This window comes from Manis javanica, chromosome 3, assembly GCF_040802235.1.
Source record: "Manis javanica isolate MJ-LG chromosome 3, MJ_LKY, whole genome shotgun sequence".
Classification (NCBI taxonomy): Eukaryota; Metazoa; Chordata; class Mammalia; order Pholidota; family Manidae; genus Manis; species Manis javanica.
In genome coordinates, this window is record NC_133158.1 from 202,923,788 (window position 1) to 202,950,613 (window position 26,826).

At 37.9% G+C, this 26,826-nt stretch overlaps 1 protein-coding gene across 4 annotated transcripts in view; it reads left to right on the top strand.

Moving 5' to 3' along the window:
• The window catches only part of TLL1 (tolloid like 1), a 190,985-nt gene that overhangs the window by 117,615 nt on the left and 46,544 nt on the right, over positions 1-26,826 (top strand). For 3 of the 4 annotated variants that reach the window (XM_073232629.1, XM_073232627.1, XM_073232628.1), the window contains exons 9-13: positions 371-486; positions 12,185-12,287; positions 14,491-14,607; positions 15,748-15,893; positions 25,410-25,605. In XM_073232629.1, the coding sequence (XP_073088730.1) occupies positions 371-486; positions 12,185-12,287; positions 14,491-14,607; positions 15,748-15,893; positions 25,410-25,605 (678 nt within the window). Of the gene's footprint in view, positions 1-370; positions 487-12,184; positions 12,288-14,490; positions 14,608-15,747; positions 15,894-18,631; positions 21,032-25,409; positions 25,606-26,826 lie in introns of those variants that run through there. The other variant, XM_073232630.1, reaches the window with a different exon arrangement.

Below are 26,826 nucleotides of genomic sequence, written 5' to 3' on the forward strand. Positions count from 1 at the left end.
AGATAACCACTGGCCTGAATCTGAAGTTGGGTGACTGACCAGCTCTGAGAGTAAATGAGAAAGGTCTCCAAGAGGAAGGGCTTTACAAATGCCAAGTAATAATTATGCTGTGATCTTGTTTGATGGTTAGCCCTAGTGATGCCATTAAGTATGTTGAAATCCTAGTAAGAGAGACATTAGAAGAAATTCACTCAAAAGGGAAACTTGTTTTTAATACAATATATGCACTTATCTAACACCAAAAGACTCAAGGCTTTATTTATGATATCCACATCTGTCATAAAAATGAAAGAATCATCTTATATTTTCAGGAAATGTGGATAAGTTATCTTTTAAAAAAATGAAATACATGTATCTTTTTCCCTTTCAGCATGTGGAGAGACCCTACAGGAATCCAACGGCAACCTTTCCTCCCCAGGATTCCCAAACGGCTACCCTTCCTACACACACTGCATTTGGAGAGTGTCTGTGACCCCAGGGGAGAAGGTAGGTTATACCACCTTCTTTTAGTCTCATATAAGTACAAAGGTTCATATTCTTTCAAACATAATTTGCTGTAATTTTTGTTCTTATTTATCTCTTCAAATAAAATGTAAAAAAACTCAGAAAGTGAATAATGGACATTATGCAAACCCTGGGAATTTTTTTGAAAGCTGGAATTCCAAAAGAAATGGCAAATGCTCCAGAAGGGTTGAAATAATGCAGAGTATGTTCTTAGACACAATGAAATTAAGTGAAGGATCAGTGTCAGAATAATTAGAAATATTCTACACATTTTAAAATTAAGAAATATACATCATATATCCAGCTCATCCAGGAAGACATGAAGATTAGAAATGAAGAAATGAAAATCAGGAATTATTTTCAAATGTAACATAACTGGATACCAAACCTGTAGGATGCAGCTAAAGCAGTACTTAGAGGGAAATTCACAGACTTCAATGCTCACATTAGGAAATAAGAAATAACCAAAACTAATGAGGTAGACATCCCCATAAAGAGGCCAGGAGAAGAACATGAAGAAGGAGGTAGTAAATAAAAGTTAAAAGCAGTAAAATGAAGAAAACATGATACAAAGTGTTAATAAAGTTAGTACTTCAAAACATCTTAGAAAAATAGGAGAACAGGTGAAAAGAGATCAAGAAAGAAAATGAATAACAGAGGAAGCACAATTATTTGATATTTAAAATAAAAATGTAGCTATAGATAGACAATATCCATCATATCATTGATAAGTTTTCACAAATGCCTAGGGTACCTAACTGGTTTTCTTGGTTTCACTGGATATGGCTGGTAATTGTAGGTCTGCTTTTGTTATGAAGCTGTATTCCTATTATGTTAATGTATGTATGCAATTCAATTAGTAGTTTAAAACCTATACATGCTTATGTTACTCTACAAGAAGATATGTCAAAGAAATAATCAATCTTCCCATGTTTTCTTCCATCTGCTACTTCTATAGCTTTTCTTCTTCCTTCCTAATTACAACCCTTTCGTAGAATTCATGCCTCATATCGAAAATCACCAAGTATCATAATTCTTCCAAGTGGTAAAGATACCTCAAGACCAATGCTGGGCATAGAAGCCACAGGGCATAAATCTGCAAAGAAGTAAAAAGCTAACCTTTTCAAAGAATATTGCTTCTCTCTCACTTACCAACTTTACATTTCCCTGTATGGCCCCGGAAGATGACTGGTTAGCCAGAGACGGGTAAGATTCCTCAAGGGAGGAACAACCTAAGACAGGCACAGTCACAGGGGGGCCATCAGGTGAGAAATTGGGGATCAACAGAGGTGAGGCTTAGAACCTCACCACCCCTGTTTTGAGAGAAATCTTCTGCATCTGTGGGTGTTTTGTTGCCCTTGTCTAGCTTGGATTAATACTTAGTCTATAGGCACAGACCTGATCATCTACATTTGCCCTCTTACAGCACTAAAATATGTTTTCTACCTTTATCTTGCATCTACCTACCACTTCAGCATTTTATTTAAAAAATAATAATAATAATAAGGGAGAAATGTGGGATTCACATATAAATCAAGTATAAAAATCAAACAAATAATCATATCTGACTTGATTATTTATAGTTCATGATGCGTGATCAAAACTGAAAGTTTCTGTGATGACTGCCCTTGCACTGTTCACCATGTAAGAACTTATTCACTATGTAAGAACTAGTTCACCATGTAAGAACTTGTTCGTTATGCTTCAGAATATTGGCAACTGTTGAGAATTAGGCTTGGGGTTGATTAATGATTGTGTATTGAGTCCCCTATACAGAATTTTATTGTTGTTAACAACCATTTGATCAATAAATATGAGAGATGCCCTCTCAAAAAAATATATATATAGATATAGATGCTTTAGACATCAAAATGAGAATACAAGAATATTTTGACCATTATGTCAATGACTTAAAAAATGTCAAAGAAATGGGTATCTCTTAAGTTCTCATTCAAGATGAAACAAAAAGCTTGAATATTCTTATTCAACTAGAGAAGATGAATTACTATTTAATTGACTTATTAGACTTTTTCAGCAATGAAAATCTCAATTTAATGGCTTAATCAATGAATTCTATCCAACATGCAAATAAGGAATAAGTAATCTTATATAAACTCTTCCAGGGAATGAAAAAGAAAATACATTCTCCTATTTAGTATGGCCAGCAAAACCTTGATAGCATTCTTGACAAAACAGTAGGAAAAAACAAAATTAAAACCCACACTCACACTTGAATATGGACTAAAAAACCCAAAAATTATAAAGCCAATATATATGCATGTCTGTGTGTATATCATATTATTTATATATGTATGTGTGTGTATGTATTATGTATTTTGTACATATATATGTGTGTATATATATATATGTAACACTAGATGAGTATGTCAATTAAATCAAGAAAGAATCTATTAGTGATTTAACAAACCCTGAGCAAACTAGGAATAGAAGGTTATTTCTTGATCTTAGAGAGCCCACAAAAATTATTGCAAATACCATTGTTATTGGGGAAATTCTGAAGATGTGCCTTTTGAGATAGCTAAATCAGTGTGTCTACAACACCATTTCTTCTCAAACATTTTGGTAGAAGTCTTAGCACATGAAGACAAGAAAATGGAATTAAACATATAAGAATAGAAAATGAAGACACAAATTTCCCTTCATCATATTTATTTTATTTGATTGATTATAGATTTTAAAGTTTTAAGAAATGAAATGATTGAATCTATTAAGTTCTGGGTTTTGTCTTGAATGCTGACCATAAAAGTCTTCTGAGACCAAGATTGGTAGATATCAATCTTTATTTTTTACCAGTTATTAAATGATTTTTGTCATTGGCCTACCATGAATTCATCTTTAAAGAAGCTTTGGTTTCCTCACAATTGAATGTTGTTATGAGAATCATGTGTGTGGAGCTGTCTAGGGCATTGACAATAATCACCATGAAAACCCAATGGAACACTTGTGTAGCATGAGTAGTTTTTACACATAGAAAGTTACAGCTGATTTGAAATACATTAATGCATACATAATTCTTCATATAGTTAAATTAAGAATTATAAACTTACATTGTAATGTAGGTATAGGTGTTGATCAATTTCTGCTTAAAATTTTTAGTAAGCCCATGACCATCTATTATGAAAGTCATTCCTAAAAAGGTGCTGAAGAGCAAAATGTAAATGATAACAAAGCTTGAGTGCAAGTTTTAAACTATCTATGATTTTGAAAACATTATAGAAAATGAAAGTTTTGGAATAAGATCAATAAAATTAAATCAGCATATAAGAGAATTGATTTCCATTTCTTTGATAATTAGTGATGCTGAGCATCTGTTCATGTGCTTGTCGGCTATTTGCATGTCATCTTCGGAGAAACGTCTATTCAAGTTTTTGCCTGTTTTCTAGTCGGATTGTTTTCTTTCTTTCTTGTGGAGTTGCCCAGGTTCTTAGTATTTCTGGCCATTTTCTACTATGAGATGTACGCCTTCAAATAGTTTCTTCTTTTCTGTAGTGCCTTTCCACTCTGTTGACTTTTTCCTTTGCTTCACAAAAGCCTTTAAGTTTGGTACAGTCCCACTTCTCTACTTTTACTTTTGTTGCCTGTGCTTTTGGTTCCACACCCAAGAAATCATTGTCAGATCCAGTGTCATGAAGCTTTTCCTTTGTTTTCTTCTAGGGAATTTATAATTTGGGGTCATATCTTTAGGTCTTTAATCCATTGTTGAGTTAATTTTTGTATATGTCATAAGTTAGGGTCTTAACTTAATTTTCTTATACATGGATATCCATTTTTCCAAATATCATTAATTGAAGATTTATCAAACATTTTTATTTAATATTTCTTTTCACATCTCAGACTTCCATCAAGGCTCATTTTGTCCAACCTATAGTTTATACCTTTGATTATTTTTCTTTAATTAGCACTTTTTGGTGGTATTTTCTTCTGTTTGAAAATGTCGATTTCTTTTACTTGAATTCATGATAGTATAGCTTCCCTGGATATAACTGGCTATATATCCAACTTCGTTAAAAATCATAACTTGCAGAAATACTTCCATTGAAATATTTCTTAAAGTGTAATCCTTGAAATTAAAGTTATCAAAAGTGATTTAATAAGTTAATACCATATAAAATAAGTTGACAAAAATTATAAAATGATCCTGCTTGCAGATCATTTTTCAAGGCAATTTTTTCAAACTGTGAAAACTCAAATATTTCCCATGTAATAAAAGGTATTTGAATTTCATTGTAAAACAATGTAACCGCTTAATTTTCTTTACAAAACTAGTAAACTGATGGGCATTTCTCAGGCAGCACACATGCAAAATTTATAAAATACTTTACATATGACTGTAAACATCGGGATGTTATATAATCAAATTCAAATCAATCTGTATAATTTATAGAATTGCAAGAGTTTTGGGTCAGGACTCTGAGAGTAGTAGAATATGTTGATTTGTCAAGTAATAATCTCAAAATGGCAAAAAAAAACTGTCTAAAAAGTTCCATAAATGCTGGTAACACTAGAATTCAATGTGAGTATTGAATAATTTTTTTATGAATTAGGATAGAAGGAATTTTTTTTCAATTTAATAAATAGAAGAAACTAATGTTTATTGGGTGCCTACTATGCCAGAAACTAGGCTAAATTCCTTCAAGTTACCCCCCCACCATTGAGTTAGGTGTTGTGTGTTGTAATTATCTCCATTTTACATACGGAGAAATTGAACTTAAGCAAAGCTTGAGTGACCTGCCTAACATTCAGGCTTGCACTTGGCAAAGCTAATCATTCATTTTTTCTTTAGTTGCAGAGAATATATCCTCTCCTCTCAAAGATTCAGAAGAATCAACTGAAAAATAGGACTCGAGGTGATCAAATAAAGACAAATATATTAAAATGTAACAAATTTTAGAAAACTGAAGGCTATGGCTGTGAGACTAAAATGTGGTGTCATACCATATAGCAGGGCATAAAGATACACAGCAGATCACAAGATGTAATATATTGTTGTCAGTTTTTCCCAAATTAATGTATATTTTTATATAGTTCTAAATTAACTTCCAAAAGATTTTTCTTTCATGCCTAGAGCAAACTATTTTAGAATTTTTATTTATTAAATAAAAGGGTTGGAATAAACAAGGTAAATTTGAAAACAGTTAACAAAGTGGAATAGAGAAACATTATGTTTCTCTGTAAAGAGCAGAGAAACATTATGAAGCTTCAGTAATTAAAATTCTGTGGTGATCTCAAAGGAGGCTTCTGAATCAATGGAACAAACTAAAAAGACCTGAATTATGCCTGAGGGCATAGAAAACTTTTGTCATATACTCATTTATAGAAATGTTTTTTCAAATACATCGAGGAAAGGTTTTTTTCAATGAATAATAATTAAATCATGTTTAGGTACCTGTGCAAAAATCAAACTTACTTCATACTATATATTTTTCTGAAGAAAAACCAAGTGATTTTTTTTCTGGAAAAGAAGTCTTGGGTATATAAATTGAAAATAAATGTAAAATAATTATTAGAATATTTACATAAAATAAATATCATAAAAATCAAAACCACAAATAAAAATCAAAGAGCATATTAAAACACAAATGGATGAAAGAACATTGGTATTATGCATATATAAAGAGCATTATGAATTAAAAGCAAAGATTAACACTAGAAAATGACTAAGGAAGCAGAATATTGAAGTCTTAGTGCAAATAGATAATCTTACATGAAATTGTTTATTCTCACTCAAGAAATGCTATTTGAACCAATGATGATGTCTTGTATTCCACCTATCAAGTTGGCAGGGATGGAATATTACATCAAACAACAGTGAGGGACACAGTTCCTGGAAGCAAAAACTGAAAAAATCCTTCTGACAGCTTTGGTAATCTGAATTGCATTTTATAACATGTGCCTGCACTTTAACCCAGAAATTAATCCTAGAGCAATTACTGAGTGTGTGCGAAGGTAGTTATTTATAATAATGAAAAGGTGGAAAAAATTCAATTTAGAAACCCCCAAAAATTTATCTGAGAAAATATTTTCAAGATACTGGGAAATTTAATAAGCTGGTTAAAAATTTATAGCCAAGAAAATATCTGATTTTTAAATTACTTATGTTAGAAAATTATGGAAGAATATATCCCAAAACACACCTATTTCTCCCTGGTGGATTTATAAACAGGCTTTATTTCTTCTTCTTCCTTTCATTTTCTTCAAGAAGCATTTTTTTATGCAGGAAAAACAAATTATTTTTTAAGGAAAGATTGCTGTTGCACAGCAATGCAAATGTACTTAATGCCATAGAACTGGACACTTAAAATGGTTACAGCGGTAAATTTCATGTGGTGTATATTTAACACAATGAAAAGAAGTAAGACTGCCAATTTCCACATCTGACTTTTAGAATTGAGTCTCCCAAGGTAAAACAGACCCCTGTCTCATCGAAGATGGCTCTTGATATTGTACAGCAACGCTGGTGATAGTCCAGACATGCAGCTGGGAAGGAAGCTGTGTGGAGCTGATAGGCTCTTCCAGCCCTTAGAATTGATTGACCTTTTAAGAAGGGCAGATTGCATGTGTCTTGCATAGAGTCAATGTTTTCTTTTCCTGTATAACCCATTTAAAAGCTATCCCTTGTTATCATTTTGCAAAAATTTCTTTTTAATCACTCATGTATGATTTACACATGTGGGCCAATTCATAACATATTGTTTAGGTTGCCAAAGAGTCTGCTTAAATTTAGCAGTTATTATATAGCTAAACCTTTGATTCCATTACAATAAATGTATCTCCTGGTGTGTGAAAGAAATCTTTGTTATTAAGAATCTCACAGGCCTACAGCAAGGGCAAGGCCCAGCAATATAATAGCCAAGCCAAAAAATCACCCAGCAAAGCAAGATGCAGCTTGCCGTGGGTCTGTGGGCGTAAGGGAGCTCAGATCTTGTCGAGAGATCCAGGCTCGATGGAGAGGGTAGTGATGAAGGCCTGGGAGATGCAGTTTCAAAAACAGGGAAGGGGAAGTGGAGTGCCAGGTGAGGCACCTCCGCCTTGAATCCAGGAATGCTGAAATGGGGGCCCATTGTGAGGGCAGGGCAGCAGGGAGCCAGGGGGGAGAAGGAAGAACCTGAGACAGTGAAGGGTGAGGCAGCAAAGGTGGGCCGAGGCTTAGTCGCTTACATTGAGGGGCTCCAAGCTACTGATGCACATGGGAGACTGGCTCTCCTGGGATTAAAGTGGCAGGGGAGGGAAAGCTGGGGTGGAGGAGAGTGAGACTGGGAGCCAGCATGTCCTGCTAAGCCATCCAGGCAGCTGTCCTGGCAACGCGGGGTGTGCCGACGGTGGGAACCGCAGAGGAGACACTTTCAGGCGTGATGGACATTCACCTCTACAGGCTGGGGGCTGACTGGGTACAGGTGGAGGGAGGGTTAAGGAAAGGGAGTACAGGAGTGTTCCTGGGGGTAGTTGGCGATGGCAAATCAAAATTTTAAAATCAAGATATTATCATATAACTTTACTCAGAAAACGTATTTTCATAGCATACTCCATCTCCTGTTTATCACCTGTCATAACTAATCCCTGATGGAATTAGGGATCTACCTGAGGCACATGACTTGTCTGTTGTAAAGTGGGGGCTCAAACCAAGGTGCCAGGTTCTCCTGTCTGCCCTTTAGATTGTATAGTAAAACCCCTTACTTTTTTAAAAATGTAGTTGACATAATATTATAATTTGAGGATTATTGAAAAAGAAAGAAAAAAGTGATCAACCCTTTGTCCTTGGATATTGTCAGGTGTACAACATAAGGAGTTCCTTACCTTCGCTGGTTTTCCTGTGCTACTTTAAAAATAAGTGGATGTTTTTATGTTTCCCAGCAGTGTTGGATTAAGTAAACTGGATTAAAACTTTTATTTATTTTATAGCTGTTTTTAGGTATTGCGAGGGATGCCTGAATGCACAGGATGGGAATCTTAACAATGCTTTCAGATTACTTAAGTGTTTTTCTACACATTATCCAGTTGAATCCTGATTTAAATCTGCTGAGATCAGCCTGATTTGATGACCTCCTTTAAAGTAAGAAGCTCAGAAAGTTTAAGTAAACCAGCGAGCTGAGAAGCTAGAACTCGAACTCTGACTTTTGGACTCAATCACAAACAGCTTCTAGTTATAGGAAAAGTTGTACGTTTTCCCCTTTAGAGCTGCACAGAAATTTAATTATCAATTATTCCAGGAGTTGGCAAATTTCTCTGGAAAGGATATAACATTAATATTTTTGGCTTTGCAGGCCATACGGTTTGTTTCAAATACTCAATTCTACCATTGTATCACAAAAGCAGCCACAGACAATATGTGAAGGAAGGGTTCCAACAAAATTTTCTTTACAAAAACTGGCTGAGGGCTGGATTTGGCCCATAGGTACTGCTTACTGATCTCTGATCTTCTTGCCACCGGTCTTATTTCTGAGAAGAAAACTGCAGTCTCCCTAGAGAGTTTATTAGGGTTGCCCAAGCTTCTGGCTAGAGCTTGGACATCTATTTTATTTGATGGTTTTTAATTCTGATATCCCTTTTTAAAGAGCCATTTAATAATATCAGTCTAATTGACAAGATTTGTATCTTCACCATCCTCAGCACTATAAGGTATAAATGTCACCCTAACACCTTAATTCGTTTTGCTGTGGTGCTGGGTGGAACTGGTTAGGTGGCCAGTCGTGTTAGTTGTTCTGACAGATTCAGCGATTACATCTTTTCCTGGGACTTGCAGACATCCAGCCCCTTGACTGCTGATCCGCTTTTCTTCAAGGTTCTTTACTTCGTAGCATTGTGGAGCAATGTTCTAATATGGCAGCTCACAGCAATTGCATCAGTTTAGCTTTGCAGAATAGCAGCTGGGGCTTTGCACACCTCACAGGTCCTGTATTTGTGTCTGGTATGTCCTTCAACCCCATGTTCCAAGGGAGCTGTGATCGTTTTTAAATTAATACATGGTAAACTGATCATTACCGTAAGAGACAAAACATTTACATAATACTATGCTAGGTAGTTTTTATTTCATGTCACTCTGACAAAAGAGACATCATATTTACATAAAATAGCATAATATAAAACAAACCAAATATTTTCCAAGTGTTTTTGATTTATAATTCAACTACGGATCCTGCTAACAACCTTAGCCAAAGGCCAGCAGTTTACTGTTACATCTGAGCGCTAAGATTTGATTTTAGAAAACCTATCTTTATTACATTTTCTGCTTCTAAAGGACTCTGTGTTTTATATTAAAGTAGGCCAGTTTTGTTCCTCCATGGTGCTTGGCATTTAAAATAAAAGATTAAAAACAAGATAGGGAACTTTTCTGTTTAGAGTTATCCCCTTACAACTGTGTGTGTGTGTGAACTTTAAATATTAACTATTTCTTAGCAATCCAAACACATTGTTTCAATTTTAACTAAGCTTCGATAATATACGTACATCCAATTTAGTTGATTTTTTCCCCCTCATAAGAGAGGAAGTTGAGACTATTTGCATTCCATTATAAAACTCCCCTTCACATCCCAAAAGGAAGCTTCAAAATGATCCCTGGGGTCTACTGTTTGTGTCTGTGTTCTAGTTTTGCCATTTCTACTCTAATAAATGAGGGTTTTTTTGTATGATCATTCAGAGTTGAAATCCTGGCAGTTGCTTTAGGGGGAATATAAATGCAGAGTGTATCTTAATATCAGGCAGAGGTAGAACTCCCCACTCGTACTTTACAAAGTAAATACAAAGTTAAGGGGGAAGAAACAAATTATTTCCTAATTAGGGCCTAAGAATAACATAATTTTGCATTGGTGCTCAGAGAAGGGGGAGAAAATATTATGGGAATTTTAGAAAAATAGTTTAGAAACTATACATTTTGATAAACATGTTCTGAGGATTATTGAAAAAGAAAGAAAAAAGTGATCACCCCTTTGTCCTTGGATATTTTGGAAATTTTTGTATTTTCTAGAATATTTGGAATGATAAAATTAGGTGAAGGAAAAGAAAAAGAACTATAAATAAGGTAGACAAAAATAAACAAATACTTTTATTAAAACCAAATTATGCCACACTTACTGTTACATTTAAAAAAAGTCACTATTTTGATAACCTTGGTAGATTTCATTTCTTTGTAATTAAGAAAGTACATATTTAAAGAATCTGAAAAATGTTGAATTTTATGGTGAAATACCATTATAAAGTACAGTTTACTTTCATTAGAGTTAGATAAATTCTTATTTTATATCTCTAAAATAATTATTTATATGGGCAATTATAGCCAACTTTGGTGTACAATTTCATCAGTGATCATTGTGGTGGTGCTGAGACATAAGATGACATGAGAAATATTTATTGTTGTATCTTCATTCCCAGAAGAAAGTGTGCTAGTTTAGGAAAGATTTGCCATAATTAGTACATACCTTTCTGTTTAACTTAGTGCTCAAGAAAGGGAAGAAATTTTGCAACACAAAAATGCTAGTACTTTTCTGGAGTATGGATTCAGGATTGATTATATTTTTTCTTTTTCTTTTTAAAAAGAAATAAGTCCTTCATAGTTCTTTTACACTTAGATTTCCATATGGTTATGAAAGGATTCTTAAAATATTGCTACAAATTATAGTTTTATATTAGAAGCATTTAAAATATATTATATATATTTACATATATGTAATATATAATATAATATAATATAATATAATATAATATAATATAATATAATATAATATAATATAATATAATATTACATAAATATAATATAAATATAAACAAATTCATAACTTTTTGCTTTTGGCCAAAACCCCTTTCAGTTTCTAGAGTAAAGAAGAGGATAACTGTAAAGGTTAAGCACCTTAGATGTTTTAAACAGAATAGAATTCAAATGATTTTTGGAATATAAAAAGTACTTTCCAAATGAATTTTACTTCAGATAGGTGCATTTCTCAGTTTATTTCATTTTCGGTGTAGTCAACTAAAACAAAAAGTAATTATTTGAAAAGTTATGTCTTATAAAACAGTAAATATATTGCCTTTCCTAGAGTTGCTCTTAACAAAAAGCAGTATCATTTCAAAACAAAATACAGAATAAAGGGTCACATGCCAGGTCTTCTAACTTGAAAGGTCTTTGACTATATATTCTTAGATGTAGGCAAGCACAGTGACATCTGCCTTCGATTATAGTTACATGGACAAGTTCAAATTCTAGAGCTGTATTTACAACATTTCAACATACACAATGATATTATGTTCTTGGAATATAGCACATGGTGGTTATTTTTAACATAATTATAGATGTCTGGTTGTCTTTGAAATAAATTATTTAAAAAAAGACATTCATGGCAAAATCATAATTTTTCATGGTTTAAGTCATGTCTATCTCAGAAAATTCAAAATAAACTGTTTGACTAAAGATTTCTGTTTGTTTCACAGTTGTTTAAATTAACTTTACAGGAACTTTGATATAATTGCTGATCAATTTAGTTTGTGTAACTATTGCTGTTAGGCTTCCATATTGTTAAACATTAATGAGAATGAGAAAATGGGTGTTTGTTAAGAAAATGTACGAGGGGATACTCACGTAGAAAAAGCCAGCATCAGCTATGACCTCTCCTCACAGCACACCAGTATGTGCCATCAATATCACTGTGGTCATTTTTGTTTCATTTGGCAGATTGTTTTAAATTTCACCACGATGGACCTGTACAAAAGCAGCTTGTGCTGGTACGACTACATCGAAGTGAGGGACGGTCACTGGAGGAAGTCGCCCCTCCTGGGTAAGGTCGCTCTGCTCCGGGGGCTGCCCAGACAGCCATCCTGTCGCAGGCAGGCCATGCCTGCAGGAGACATTGACAGCTAGAGCGTCGTGGCCAACAGTTTAATTTCTTTCTTTTTTTTTTTATGTGTTTTTACTGAAGTATCATTGATACACAATGTTACATAGGTTTCAAGGGTACAACACAGTGATTCGACAGCTATATACATTATTAAATCCTCACCCCAACTACTCTAGTTACTATCTATCAACATAGAAAGACATTTAACTTCTATTGTACTTTTTTCAACCCCAGCAAGCTACTCACAGAGAGATAAAAGGACTGGTTGACTAGCGAGTGAGGTCGTGTTTGGATCAGAATGTCGCTGTTCAGAATGCCTCTCCCATGTGTTATGCTTGTAGTGAATCATAATGTTTCTGAGCCTAATTTAAAAATCACAGATTTAGTGAGGAAAGGAGGCAGAGCGTGTGCATGTCTGTGAGGGCAGTAGAATGGGGCTGGGCCCATGTTTGGGGGCGGGCAGCTACGCCCAGCACACAGCTCTGCCTAGAGGCGCCTCTCTTGGGCTTCTCGAGAGCCTGTGGGCTGCAAAGAGGCACTTGTGGGTTGTGTCATAGACTGTAGCTTGGCTTTGGCGCCCCTGAAATCTGCTGCCCACATTTAACCATGGGCCACACTTGGCTGGCATGAGGATCCTCACTGTTCTGTTTTACTTAAAGGTGACGGTGGCTGTAAGCATGCAGGCATCTGCTCTGCACTGACTACTTTTGAGATTGTACCTTGTCCTTTATTTTTAGAAGTAGTTTTGCTCAGTTGTGTTTATGTGCCAGACAGATCCTCTCTCTTAGCATCTGTAGCCTGCGTATGGATGCTGTTGTATTACAAGGGACAGCAGCTGGAGTGAGCCCAAGGGACTGTAGAAATGTTTAGCAGTAAGGAAAAATAAAGATTGGAGCTCATTTGATCAGTCAGATTGAGGGAAACATTGTTTTGAACACAGAGCCTCTTTGCAGAGATGTAACACATGCCCTCACGTGTGGGCTCCGGGGAACACACCCGTCAGGTGCCTGCTGAGGGCCAGCTACACCAGCACACCCCGGCGTGGGCACTCCCCCAGGGCTGTGGGACAGGTCTGCCACCGCTCCGCCCTCCACAGTGCCCCGTGAAGTCCTTCCCCACTCTTTCCTCCGAGACCTGCTCCTTGAAGTGCAGCTGCCACGCTGGCAGCACCCAAATCACCAGGACGGTTTTAGAAATTGGAGACCAAGGGCCCCCCCCCCCACCACATCTCAATTAAAGGCTGCGTTTAACAGATTCCTGTGATTCACAGCTTAAGAAATGCACATCACAGCTTAAGAAATGAGTCTCTTCCCACGCCCTTAATTCAATCTACCTCTTAGGGAGACATTTCCTCATCTGTCCCGTTAGTGAGAATTTGTCCTAGGTTCACTACTGTCGCTCACATACTAAAACTGTTTCTGACATCACTGCTGGGACACGCAGAATGGGTGACAATTTGCCATCATGTGTGGAGCGGTTCTGTGTGCGTTGCATGTTTAATCATTTCATCACCACGTGAAAGCTTAGAGCACCGTGGCAGGCATGCACTAAACGACAAGCACTTGGGGAAGGTGAAGGGAAGAAAGAAGTGACAGGCATTACTGTTTGCCATCCTGCCTGGTCCACCCGGATGGTGGCTTCACTGGTGGCGCATGGTGTGTGCAGTAGTGGAAGATCCTCCAAGCGGCCGTGGCATCCCTAAGGGTCTGCGTGGGGGCAGGACGCAGGCTGTGTTTGAGCCCAGGCAGAGCTCCTCCCCTGCTACTGGCCAGGCTGACAACAGGACCCTGCTCAGGATCAGTGGGCTTTCTCCTGCTCTGGAGGGGAGGATTTCCCACAGAGGGGTATCACGTGGCCTTTCACAAATGTCTTTTGAGCTGACTGTTTCTTAATTCCATGGATGATGACAGCATCACCAGCTAGCTAATCTGAGAGCAATGTGCTCCAATATTTTACAAATGGGTGTGAAGAGACTGATCTATTAATCCACCTTTACTAAGTAAGTAAAAGGCATGGCTATGACTCTAGTTACTGTGGCTAGAGAGAGGAGCCAAATCAGGTTATATATATAATTGTAGCGAGTGTGGAAGCAATCTGAATGTAGGATAATATTTAGGAGTCTCTCTTTATTCTTTTCCTTTAGGTAGATTCTGTGGGGACAAATTGCCTGAAGCTCTTACCTCCACAGACAGCAGAATGTGGATTGAGTTTCGTAGCAGCAGCAACTGGGTGGGAAAAGGCTTTGCAGCTGTCTATGAAGGCAAGTCACTGAGTTTTAGACATTATATCCTCTTAGATTCTTAACAGAAACATCTTTCTTTCCTCTCAGGTTCATTAGAATGTTATTGTAATCATATTTAATTATAAAGATTTTTAAACCTGTGCTGTATGGTTTTAAAGACGATTTTCAAAAAATCCTCTATAAATGGAAAGGCAAGAACAACCTGCTTTATGGTACCAGTGACCATGCAGTTAATATATAAATGTGCTTGGGAATGTGTAGGGAAATAACAGCAAATGCACAAGAATTCTTGACTTCAATTGTCTTTCCATAATATTAAAACATTATGAAGAAATGACTGTTTTCCTTTGTACTGATTTATTCTTGCTTGGAGCTTGCACTGCTGAAATGCTCTGTTCTAGGAAATCACATAGAACGTAATTGTGTACATTTCTGAAGCATGCTTTGTCGAAATGAGCCAGTCAGCATTCAAGAAAAAATTTGCGAGATGCTTTGACCTGGATGTCCCTAAAGCAATAAACTGGCCTTGTGCTCCCTGGCTTTAAAGCAGTTTCCTTCTTACCAGGTCATGGGTAGAGGAGAGCCTTGTTGCTCCTGCCTCTGCTAGCAGAGGAGTTGAGGTGATTTAGAAGACAGATTTCTGCTTCCCTTAAACTCTTAAGGAAGTGGAAGCATTTTGTTTTAAAGGTTAACTGAATGGCAGTGAAGAGGATTACTTGGATGGGGCCACGGATGTTGCATACGGGATGGTGACCTACTGCTGGAGGGCCAGGGAGCCCAGTGGGCTTCTCTCCTTGTCAGCTAGCATCCCTGAGGTCAAAGGACCAAGAGAAGCAGTTCCGGGAACCATAGAACAAAATTACATACAATAAATTTATGAAATCTCAAAAGGTTTAAAATATTTTTAAAAAATGCTCTTTTCATGTAAAGATGTGAATTAACCATGACAAAAAATTATATATTCCTGAGCTAACTTTAATCCAGGGTGTATAGTTAAGTGACAAGGTTTTGCCATCAAAATATTCGCAACAGTGCAACGAGCCAACTTCGGTTTTTGGAGCCGGCCTTTATGTGCTCATCTACAGGCACTGATCTAAAATGCTCCCTAAGAAGTAAATGGCTTGTCTCTGTTTATTTGTGTGTTTTTGCTCTCCCCAGCAATCTGTGGAGGTGAGATACGTAAAAATGAAGGACAGATCCAGTCTCCCAATTATCCCGATGACTACAGGCCAATGAAAGAGTGTGTGTGGCAGATAACAGTGTCTGAGGACTACCACGTGGGTTTGACCTTTCAGGCCTTTGAGGTAACGTCTTTTGGGCAAACTTCAAGGAGCATGTCCTTCACAAATGGCAATGGCATTTAAGGAGATCCTTATTAAATAAGCAAAGAACAGAACCAAATCAGCTTTACAGTCAGCGAAGAAGCAGAATTGCCCATAAAATGTAATGTGAGAGTCAAAGAGATTTTTCTCTTCTTTTTCTCTTATTGCAGACGTTTTTGAGCAGGTTAAAGTGCGTTTATGTTGTCTGTGCCATTTGAATCGGAACATTTGAGCTACTGACAGCAGCTCCTCTTGACAAATGCACAGGGTTGTTTGTTTTACGAGACTGCTTGAAGGGCCCATTAAATAACAGAACTTTTATTTCTCTTCTAAACTGAGAGTTAAAAGGTAGACTGTCTGTTTCTGTTAGGGGGAAAGGTAGACTGTTTCTGTTGGGGGTAAATCCATTTTTCATCTCTACCATTATGCCAAAAATTTTTTATGTCAGAAATAGAGATGTACATGTTCTTAGGAGCTTTCGACTATGTGGTGAGACCAGGACAGAATAAACCAAAGGCCGGTCGGCAGTCTGAGCAAAGTCACGTCTAAACCACCACGCTGGCTGATGAGTCATTTCCAGGGGGCAGGAGGAGCTGTTAGGGATTTGAGAGGAGATGGGAGTGTGTCAGGAACCCTGAGTCTAAGTCCAAGAACCAGTCTTGAGATTGAAAGTCCAAGGTGGAGGGATGATGAGATGGTGGTGGTAGGTCCACAGGGCTTACAGACCCAGATGTTGTGATGGGAAGGTGTTCTCTCTTCCCAACAAGAAGCTGATTCGCTGTCCCAGTCAGAAGGCAGTAGGGAGCCTCATTTACTGCCAGGCTATCCTTACCACTCAGTGCAGTGACCATGGTGGGGTCTGTCCCCACAAAAGTAAGGGGAACCCAGGCCTCACCCACCAGCCCAGATAACCTCATGCTCCCACCTGTAAGCTGAGTAGTATAATTTTTTGGTACTTAGGTCTCCCCCTTTGTACATACCATTTAGCTTCCCAGACATGTTTCCTTGTGTCATGAAAAAAATTATCTTTTCAGCTGTGATCACGTGTGGTATTTTATGCTCCTGACCATTTTACATTTTTTGGAAACCTTGACTCTGAGACTGATTCACACTTGAATTTTGTTATTTCAATGGAACAAGAAGATTGTAAACATTATTCAAAGGGGCCACTTTGTTGTTAACAGAAACTAAAATTAGATAGGATTCACCCACTCTTTGGATCAAAACAATTGGTTCATTGCAAAATTATTTATTAGTTGTATTTTGTGATGTTGCAAAAATGAAGAGATAAACTGCCTTTCAATAATTAATCAAATATTATGAAATTCTCCCATCACAGAAGTGATGTCAGAGAATTATCTAAAACCAAATTCCATGCATCTAAGAAACAGAGATATAATTCCTGAGATGTGGAAATGGCTGGCTAGTTGGTTTGCAGTGTTTCTGTTTGTTTTTGAAATATCAAAATAGTAAGATTGAAAGGACAAAAATACGAGAGTGTAAGGACACATGGGAAAGATTTTCATCTTTAGCACTTGGAACCATGCCTGGCACAGAGCCATCACTGGATAAATGCTGTTGGTTGAGTAAACGGATGATTCTGACTAAGCTTTGGGATGGAGGAGACATTGGGTCATAGTTTGGCTGCATTTATTGATTATCTTTATTTCCTGCCCTTTCTCATTTTGCTTTCTTTCCTAATGTTTCTTCCTCCTGCATTTATATTCTGGACATTTTTGGATGCCTGATAGGCACCCATGTTTGAACGACTAAAACCAAACCTTTGATTGTCATCTTAACTAACTAACCCCCCTGCTTCTATCTTCCCTGTTTCAGTATTTACTGTTACACGATTCACTGTTGGGTATTCAGTGTGTCACTAGTTGCTCGGGGAATATCCCTAATTCCACTTTTCTCTGCAACCCTGAGGTGAATCTGTCAGCATATTCCATTCGCTTTGTCTTCAGAATCTGACCGTTTTATGCCTTCCTTCTGGCCGCTGCCCCCTTCTCACTCCTGCTCCTCTTGGAACTCTGTGAGTGTCCGTCCCCGCTCCTCGCCCGCACACCTTGACATCTGCACAGCAGCCGGAGTGGGCCTTTGCCAGCGTCAGTTAGACTGAAGCATGACTCCACTTAACTTATCCCGGGGGCTCCCTCACTTCTAAAATAAAACCCAGACGCAATGGTCACTGACCCAGGCAGTCCACCACAGTCCTGAGCTCACTCTCACCCTCTCTACAGCGGCCCCTCTGATCTTTCCCTTCCCAAAAATGTGGGATTTACATCCCCCATCACAGCACGTGCCACTGACTCCCCTCTTCCTCCAGATCTTGGCTTTCATTCCTTGTGTTTCATTGAAACCCTGCTTGATTGTCACCCCCTCACAGACTCCTTGCCTAGTAACTGTTTAAAATGTTTTCCTCCCTATCATTGTCTATAAACCTTGTTCTGTTTTATTTTAACCCATTGCACTTACAGCTACGGGAAATTATGCCATGGATCTGTTTGTTTATGTAGTTACTGTCTGTCTCTCTCACTAAGATGCAGTCATGACAGGGTAAGGCTCTTGCCTGTCTTCTGGCCCCTGTGTCTCCAACACCACTGAATGCATGTTAAAATTTGATGATGCGAGGGAAGGATGGATAGATTGTATGTGTGCAAGTGCATGATGACTGGTGAGTGGAAGCCAATGTGTCCTTTGTTTATCAACTTTTCCAGGCAAACAGAAGCAAGGCTACGTAGGTAAGGAGTTGGAGAGCCTGGAATGCAGTATATCTGAATTTCGACTAGAGATCTTGGACTGTAAGAAATTGAGAAGTGACAAGAAATTTAAAGCACCCTAAAACAACATCTAAATCTGCATCACGGAGCTAAACTCGTGCCATTAACCTAGTTCACACAAATGAGCACGAAACCAGCACCCAAACCCACGGACAGTCCATCTTCCTTGTTTGCAGATTCTGCATTTCCAAATATTCCTCCCCACTAACATTTAACTGGAGACCCCAAATCAGTACTCACCATGCTCTCTGGTTCGTTCACAGACAGGCTCAGGGCTGTGAAGTGTTCGAGTCATCTGTCATCACCTCTCAGCTGTGATGTGCCCGATAGAGCGCGCGCGTGTGTTGGATGATATCATACAGGGGTGCATTTCAGCGCAGTGAGCTGTGAGTTCTGTTAATGAACTGACAACATATATTAACGAGTCTTTGACAGAAACACACACAAAATAAGATTATGTATGGATTGGTCTACAGGAATTCTGTGACCAGAAAATTGCAGAAAGCTAATCCTGTACTTCCCCAGGAACAGTGAAATGGTATTCACTAATTCAGTGTTTTCAGCAGCTTCAGGGAATTTAATACCCCTAATACTGAGAGTGAGTGTATGTCTTTTTAAATTCATTCTGGTGGCCACTAGGTGACTTGTTTCATTTAGTCAGTTATCTGTTTATATCTATTTTTTCACAATATATTTTCAATATACAGCTTATGCATTTAAGTTAAAAAAGGAAGTCCTCACTGATTCTCAGTGTATGTGGTTTTGTCTGAAAACAGTTTTTATTCACTGATGACAGCCTTTATCTTTTTTCAAAAACTGCTTCTACTTTTGTAACTTTTTTATTCTCTGTGTTGCTCTGTGCCCTTTCAATAAAAGGGGCTCTTAAGATCAACTGTCCATTATTCTGTTGAGACCTACCATATAAAGAATTTACTAGGTGTCCATTATTCATATCTTTCTATGAATTTGTCATGATTTACTTCTCCTAATGCTACTTAGATTTAAATGTAAATACTGAAAGAAAATCTGCACAAGTGCCTTTGTTAATGAATTTCAGGGGTCTTTGATGTTGGAGCAGAAAGGACATGATTTGAAAGGCAATTGGGGCCTGATGCTTCCCTAATCACACTCTTTGGGGAGCCTTTTCTTCCCTAGTAGTGACTGGGCATTGCTTCTTAAGGCCAGGACTGAGGTGAGTTTGCACAGGAAAGCAGCTTGCGTCCAAGGCCAGTTTGGGGCGCCTGTCTTCTGTTCTGCAGCAGTGCTTTTGGTTAGGAAGCCTCTGTGCCACTATTCCACATAAGCCCTTTCAGTATGCAGGAATACGGAGGAGGGCAGGTGGGAGACTGGAAGTGCTTATAGGAATAACCAAAGAAATGTCAATAAAGCAGAAAAAAAGTAAAGTAAACCCAGAGCTCATTAAGTTGGTGTTGACATCCCCACACACGGGAATTTAAGCGGGTTTGGTCCGAGGTACTTGCCAACAGTCTGCACTCTCTGAAGGTGGAGCTTCCCTTCTGTAAAGTATGGTCTCCCCCGTCCTCACCACAAGCTGCAACGTTCTGGACTGTGTTCAAGGTGCTTATCTGCACACTTTGAGGATTGCCTGACTAAAAACAATCTTCCCCTCCTTTGAATATTTTATGGGTGTGAACTGAGTAGACTAGACTTTGTGAATTAGCTAGGAAGCCAAGATAAGGAGGAGATTGTAATTAGTTTGCATTGTTATGCTTGCCGTGTACTATTTTTGAATGTTTGGCTAAGACTGGATGTTCTATATTCATTCTTATATTCTTATATACTCATATTCATGACTGCAAAAGCATTTAAGTAGCTCTTCAGAATTAGGCTATAATTCTACTCTGAATGATTAGTGTGTGTTTGTTTAAACTTACACAAACCCACACAATTCATAGTGGGCAGCATGTGAGTGACACCATTAAGGCCTGTGCACCCCTGTGCCCTGGTCCTGGGAGCGCACACATCTGCACCCTCTATGGCGTCCCGCCCTTTCCCGTCATCACTGCCTTTACTTGTACATTGTGCTGCTTGATCAATGCCTGCTGGTCAGAAACGTGTCTGTTACTCACCACTGTTTAAAACTGCCAGTGTGTATTATCTGGCCATAGTAGGCTTTTAATAAACGTTCGTTAAATTTATGAGTGAGTTAAAAATAATTGTCATGAAGGAAAAATAAGTCAAGTGGCAGCATTTAAAAACCTGAATCGCATGAAAATAGACCCAACCCAGAGTCATGATCTTGATTTTTCATGCGGTTGAGCATTTTTGTTTTTTACTCCTCCATTTTTGAACTGTAATTATCTATACATTAATATTAATTAAATATTAAATAGTAACTAAAATATCCTTAAATAATAAAATGTCAAATGTGATATAGTAAATTTAAAAAGAATATGTTATTAAGCCATTGTGCTTTTTATTCAAAAAAGCTTTTTAGTAGTATTATTTCTCAGATGTCACTAGATTTTTTCCATTATTAAAATTATTTATTTTTAGCAATAAAATGCTATTCTACATTGTTTTTATTAGTCATGTTTTTCTTTGACTTCTTCCCCAAAGCAAAAAATACTGACTTAAGCCTTGTCCCAAGTATAGATGATTTTTACTTATGTTATCTAAAAATGTTTAATCATTTGTGTAGTTTATTGCATTAATTATATTTTGAAATTACATTCAAACACAGGAGAGGCAAAATTATTCATAGTAAAACAGATATAAAACTCACCATCTGAACCACTTGTTAAATGCACAGTTCAGTGTGTCCAATGCATTCACATCGCTGTCAGCCATTACCAGCACCTTCTCCAGAGCTCTCTGCGTCCTGCAAACCTGAAACTATACCCAGTAAGCGCTAACTCCTTATTCAGCCCTCTCCAACCCCTGCAATGGCTCTTCTGCTTTCTGACCCTATGAAGTGGACTCTAGATTCCTCCTGTAAGTAGGGTAGGGCAGGATGTGCCCTTTTGTGACTGGCTTGTCCACTTAGTTGACTCGTGGTTCATCCACACTGTGGCCCATACTGGTAGCTCCCCTTCCTGTTGAGGCTGAATAAATACTCCATATGTTTGTTAGTCCTCCACTGCTGGACGTCTGGTTTTCTCCTACCTTGACTATTGTGAACGTTGTGGCAGGAACATAGACTAAGTGCACAAATTCTTCTTCTAGGCCCTACTCTTAGTTTTGGGGGTATGTTCCTGGAAGTGGGATTGCTGAATGACACAGTGATTCTGTTCCCAGCCCTTCAGAAAAAATGAGAGTGTTTCATTGAAACTATTACCAGAAATTCTGGGTGTTCAGAGCTTTTGACAAATAGCAAGGTACCTCAGTGGTGCTTTCAACATTACATTCATTTGGAAGTCTGGCTGTTGGATGAAGACAGTGCGTGCATGGGGCCCCTCCAGACTGGCTCCCCTTCAGGGCCAGCTCACCTGCATGCACCCGCAGCAAAGCTCTGCACCGTTGCCAGCTTCAGAATGGGAGGCTGACCAATTTGGTTACACTGAATTGATTTTAGTTTTTGCTAAATAAACTCACCAGCTTTCCTGGGCTTCCTTCTAACCTGCCAGGAAAGGCACGAGCCCCACGTAGTAAGGAGATCTGACAGTGATCCCTGCTGGCCAGTCTTTGTACTTGTCCTCTGCCTTGGCTGTATTTGTTCCTACTCCTAATTTCATTTAAGTATCAGTTTCCTAAAAAACCTCAGAGCTTACTATCACTTTCATCGTATTCTCTATGTACCGATTAGGTCTGACTACATTGTGATGAACTTGCCACATGTGTTTATGTTTGTGCTCTGGTTACCTTAAAGGTTGTGAAAAATCAGCATCATCATTATCAAAACATATTTGTTGCGTGTGTAGCTGCGCATTGCCGCTCAGGCAGGCCCCAGGTCTATGAACTGTGTCCATGCTTAACTCAAGAAGAACCTGCTCCTTGTCCTTCCCTCCCTTTCTTCCTTCTTTCCTTCTTTTTTTTTTTTTTTATAAATCGCTGACTTTGGTGTTCTTTTTCTCATGAAGCTTACAGTTCCTGACATAGTATCAATGAACTTACCTACTTTATAGCTTCAACCATATTTATTATTATCTATGCTATGTATTAATTGATAAAGTAATTGACATAGCTGTAGAAAATGTTACACAAATGACATAAATTTTGATGTGTGCTTGCCATACTTACTATATAAGAACTACGTGGTGCAAAAATAGGTACTGGTACAATTAATCCTAAAATCAGTCATTTTTATGCATTTTACTGGTGCAATATTTATGCTTTGTGTATCATTTAAAATATTTAACCCTCTTATTTTTTACTAAGTCACCAGTGATTATACTATATATTAAAATTTAAAGAAATCTTTTATGTATCTTAAAAAAAGTGAGTGTTATATAGTTGGAAATATCCATTATACTATTTCTTTTCAATCACTGAACAAACACACGTGTTTTTGTTTCTTTTCAGTAGTGTCTTGTTTTCGTCCTTGTTAGTATTGTCATTTTTGAAAGCAGTAATCTTCTCTAAATGGTAAATAAAATGCTTTAATTCATCTTTTTCTCCCACTCTAGCACTGGTTCTCACAGGAAGCAATGTTATTTTGCTTTTTCATCGCGTGTCCTCACTTCCTTTCCTCTTCTGAGCCAGCTCTCTCCTCCCTCTTTCTCCCAACACGACCCCTGAGTCAGGAGGGGTCCCTCTGGGGTGCAGGCAGGGAGCTTGCTGAGACCTTTGGTCACTTCCTGCAGCTGTGTCCCTTGTTCAGTGTTCCTGGTTCATTGTCAAGCTCCATACCTTGAGAGTTCAGCTCTTACGTTATGTGTCCCCTTGGCTGAGGAATGGCCTTCGGTCACCTGGAAATGGCCTCATGTTCATGGAGAAGGCTGATTCTGAAGGGCACGTCTTAGAGACTTGAGAAGGGCCATGCCTGTAGCTGGCCAATGGCCTTCCATCCTGGGCACTGCCTGTTCCCTGTCATCTCTGGTAGCAGCCCCTTACCATCTCTCTGTTTGAACAGCCAGTCTTAAAAATGTGCTCTAAAACTGAGATATTCTTTATAGTATTTCCCCATCCTTTCTCATAATTCCACGTGAAGAGAATAGATCTTTGGGGAAACAAGCTGGATTTATGAATCAAACTCTCAAGCACCTGCTGATGGAGTAATCCCAAATACCAGCCTTCACCCCATCCTCACCGTGTTTCACTTTATATTTTCCCATAGAATTTTCTTTATAATATGTATGATTTGGTTATCTGTCCTGCTCATTGTTCCTTGGCTGTCTGCCCACCAGCAATAAGCCCCAGGTGGTGAGGTTCTGTCATCTCACTGAGAGATGCCGGTGGACAGGGAGGGGAGCCCTCATGGAATAGGTCCTGGATTTGTGGGAGCAAACAGGCGAACCCGGGCCCATGGCTGGGGAAAGGGAAGCCACAGATGTGGTACTTGGAGCACCCAAATCTGTGCTTCGAAATCTAGTTTTTCTGTTTGTCCATATGCTGCCCAATTCATAGACTATCACTGGCAATGTATCAATGAACTGGAAAATGGATCCTTCAGCCGCCACACCAGGAGGTTCCTGCATTCAGGTGTGGTTCCAAGGAATGAACATATTCCTCACATTCATTTTGTAGGAGAAGTCCATTAATTGGTGAACTGTGTGTTGAGCACTAGTCGACAGATGTAATACTTTCCATGGGTCGTCAGTTACAGGCCGTGTACTTCCTTGCTCTGAATATGTAAAGAGCCACTGAGTCTCTTAAGACTTTAGAGCCAGTGCCCATTTTCTATGAAAAAAATTAAAAGCAAGATTTTATTTAGAAATTGTCTTGTAATTTTTAATCTAAAACAATTTGTAAATTTGGTTTGTTGTTTTTAGAAGTTCAGGGCTAAAGCATAGGTCCATGAACATCCATTCTTCATAAGGATTTTTAGGTCAGTGGTCATAGCTGACATTCGCACTTAGTTGTTAGAGGAAAGAGATTGAGTTCCTCCAGGTTTATGGGTTGAGAGGACTGTTTTGACATTAAAGGGACCATCTCAACAAGCCACATTACTCTGGGGAAGGGGCAGCCAGTGTGGCCCCCGCCCGGGCTGTAGTCGTTCCACATCGGCTGTGCTATCTCAGGGTGAAGACTCATAGCCTGGAAAGAAATGTGATCCCATGTTATCAGGTTGCTCTTCAGAAAAGAGATTTATCATCTAAAGAGTGCACTATTTGCCAATAGAATCTGAATCCAGCTTCTCTAAGAATAAAATAATGGTTTTGTTGATGAACTATGAGCAGTTTTTATAACTGTGTTTCAGAACAAATTACACATTGCTAATAGCATATCTGGCCCAGATTTTCCATGATAACTTCAAGTCTAGATTTTTTTTAAAGCTTTATTTTCCCAAAGAATTACGAGCTGTCCTTTTAACTTTCTCTTAAAAGGCAATTAACTTCTGTCAGTCTTGATTCACGTGGATGCACTGTTGCATAGATTTTCCTCATCTTTCTCTCTGTCTACCAGAATTATACACCTTTATTCACGGGCTCTGTAGATACTACTGTGTACACTAAGGAGCGGTGCCCTCATTTGTATATACAATTTGTAGTATGACCTTGTCAGTACGATGGCACTAAAAATGCACAGCACTTTCTCTATAGAGATTATTTTATCTGTGAATGAGATATATTCCCACACATTTCCTCTGCTGCAGATTGAAAGGCATGACAACTGTGCGTACGACTTCCTTGAGGTTCGAGACGGAAGCAGTGAGCACAGCCCTTTAGTGGGGCGTTTCTGCGGCTATGATAAGCCTGAAGATGTCACATCAACCTCCAATACCTTGTGGATGAAGTTTGTTTCTGATGGAACTGTGAACAAGGCAGGATTCGCTGCCAACTTCTTTAAAGGTAACTTGAAGTAATTTTAAGTGTGAGGTTTTTCCTCTGTCAGGGATAAATGTGGATGAAGCTGTGAGTCAGGGGAGAACTAGAGTTAAATTATATTAAAGGTTGATATATGCACTGCTCATAAGGACATTTTGATGGGCTTTGATGGAAAAGGTTATTGGCCAAATACTAGAATTTAGAACTTTGTTGTGCAAGGTAGGAACTCCATCTGCCATTTTTTTTTAATGAAATAGTCAAAATAGCAAAATCCAGAAAGGGATACACGAAAAAATATAACTGGCAAAGGATGCATAACCAGGAGGGGCTTCCTGACATGTAGTTCAATTTATTTCTAGGTGGCAGTATTTCTGAACCATCCCTTAGACAGTAGCATTCCACCTCACCAGAAATAATTTATGGCCTCCTTAGCAGAGTATTCTGACACCTAACATGATAAAGTAAGCATCTAGTAATTATGTTAAGTGAGTCATTGTGGAATACAATTCTTTTATGGGAAGGAGAACAAAATTTTCTCTAAGTTGTACTTGTCAACACTGTGATTGGTGGCTAGATGTGTTCACTGTTGAAGGAACAAGTATAAAGGCTCTTCCCTGAGAATTACTGAGGTGTTCACCATGCAGCCCAATACAGAGATCCTTGCACTTTGACTATGAATTCGAAGTATTTATTAAGATGCACATTTGCTTAAAGTCTCCTGTGTGTGTTATATTTTACAGTAAAAGAAACCTATTAACATTCTGTCATGCAATGTTTGTATATTTGGTTATCACAAATGTTTAGTGTGTTTCTGATGCATAATTTCTCTAGTGAATATTGTTTGCTATTTTCCTAACTCACAATAGGTCATTCCTGAAGATTGGGATTATGGAGTACCTCACCATATATGTTTTTTTAAAAATAGTATATATTTTTATATGTTTGCTTTATATGATTTATTATATATAATTTATGTTTATACAATTTATGTTCATATTTATTTTTATATCTGTACATTTTTCAAGTTTCCATATACAAATAAAATAGCATAGTTCATTTAAAATAGCAAAATGTGTTTACAAAAGTATAAAATTACTGTAATTTTTGGCTCAACATGTCTGTATAAAAACACTGAATGCTTCAAATTTGAAGAGGTCCAGTAAGTTTCTGAGTTTCCTTTCTTTTTAGTTTATATTCACCATCATCTATTTCTTAATAATGAAGTTTCTTTAAAAGCATTTTTCA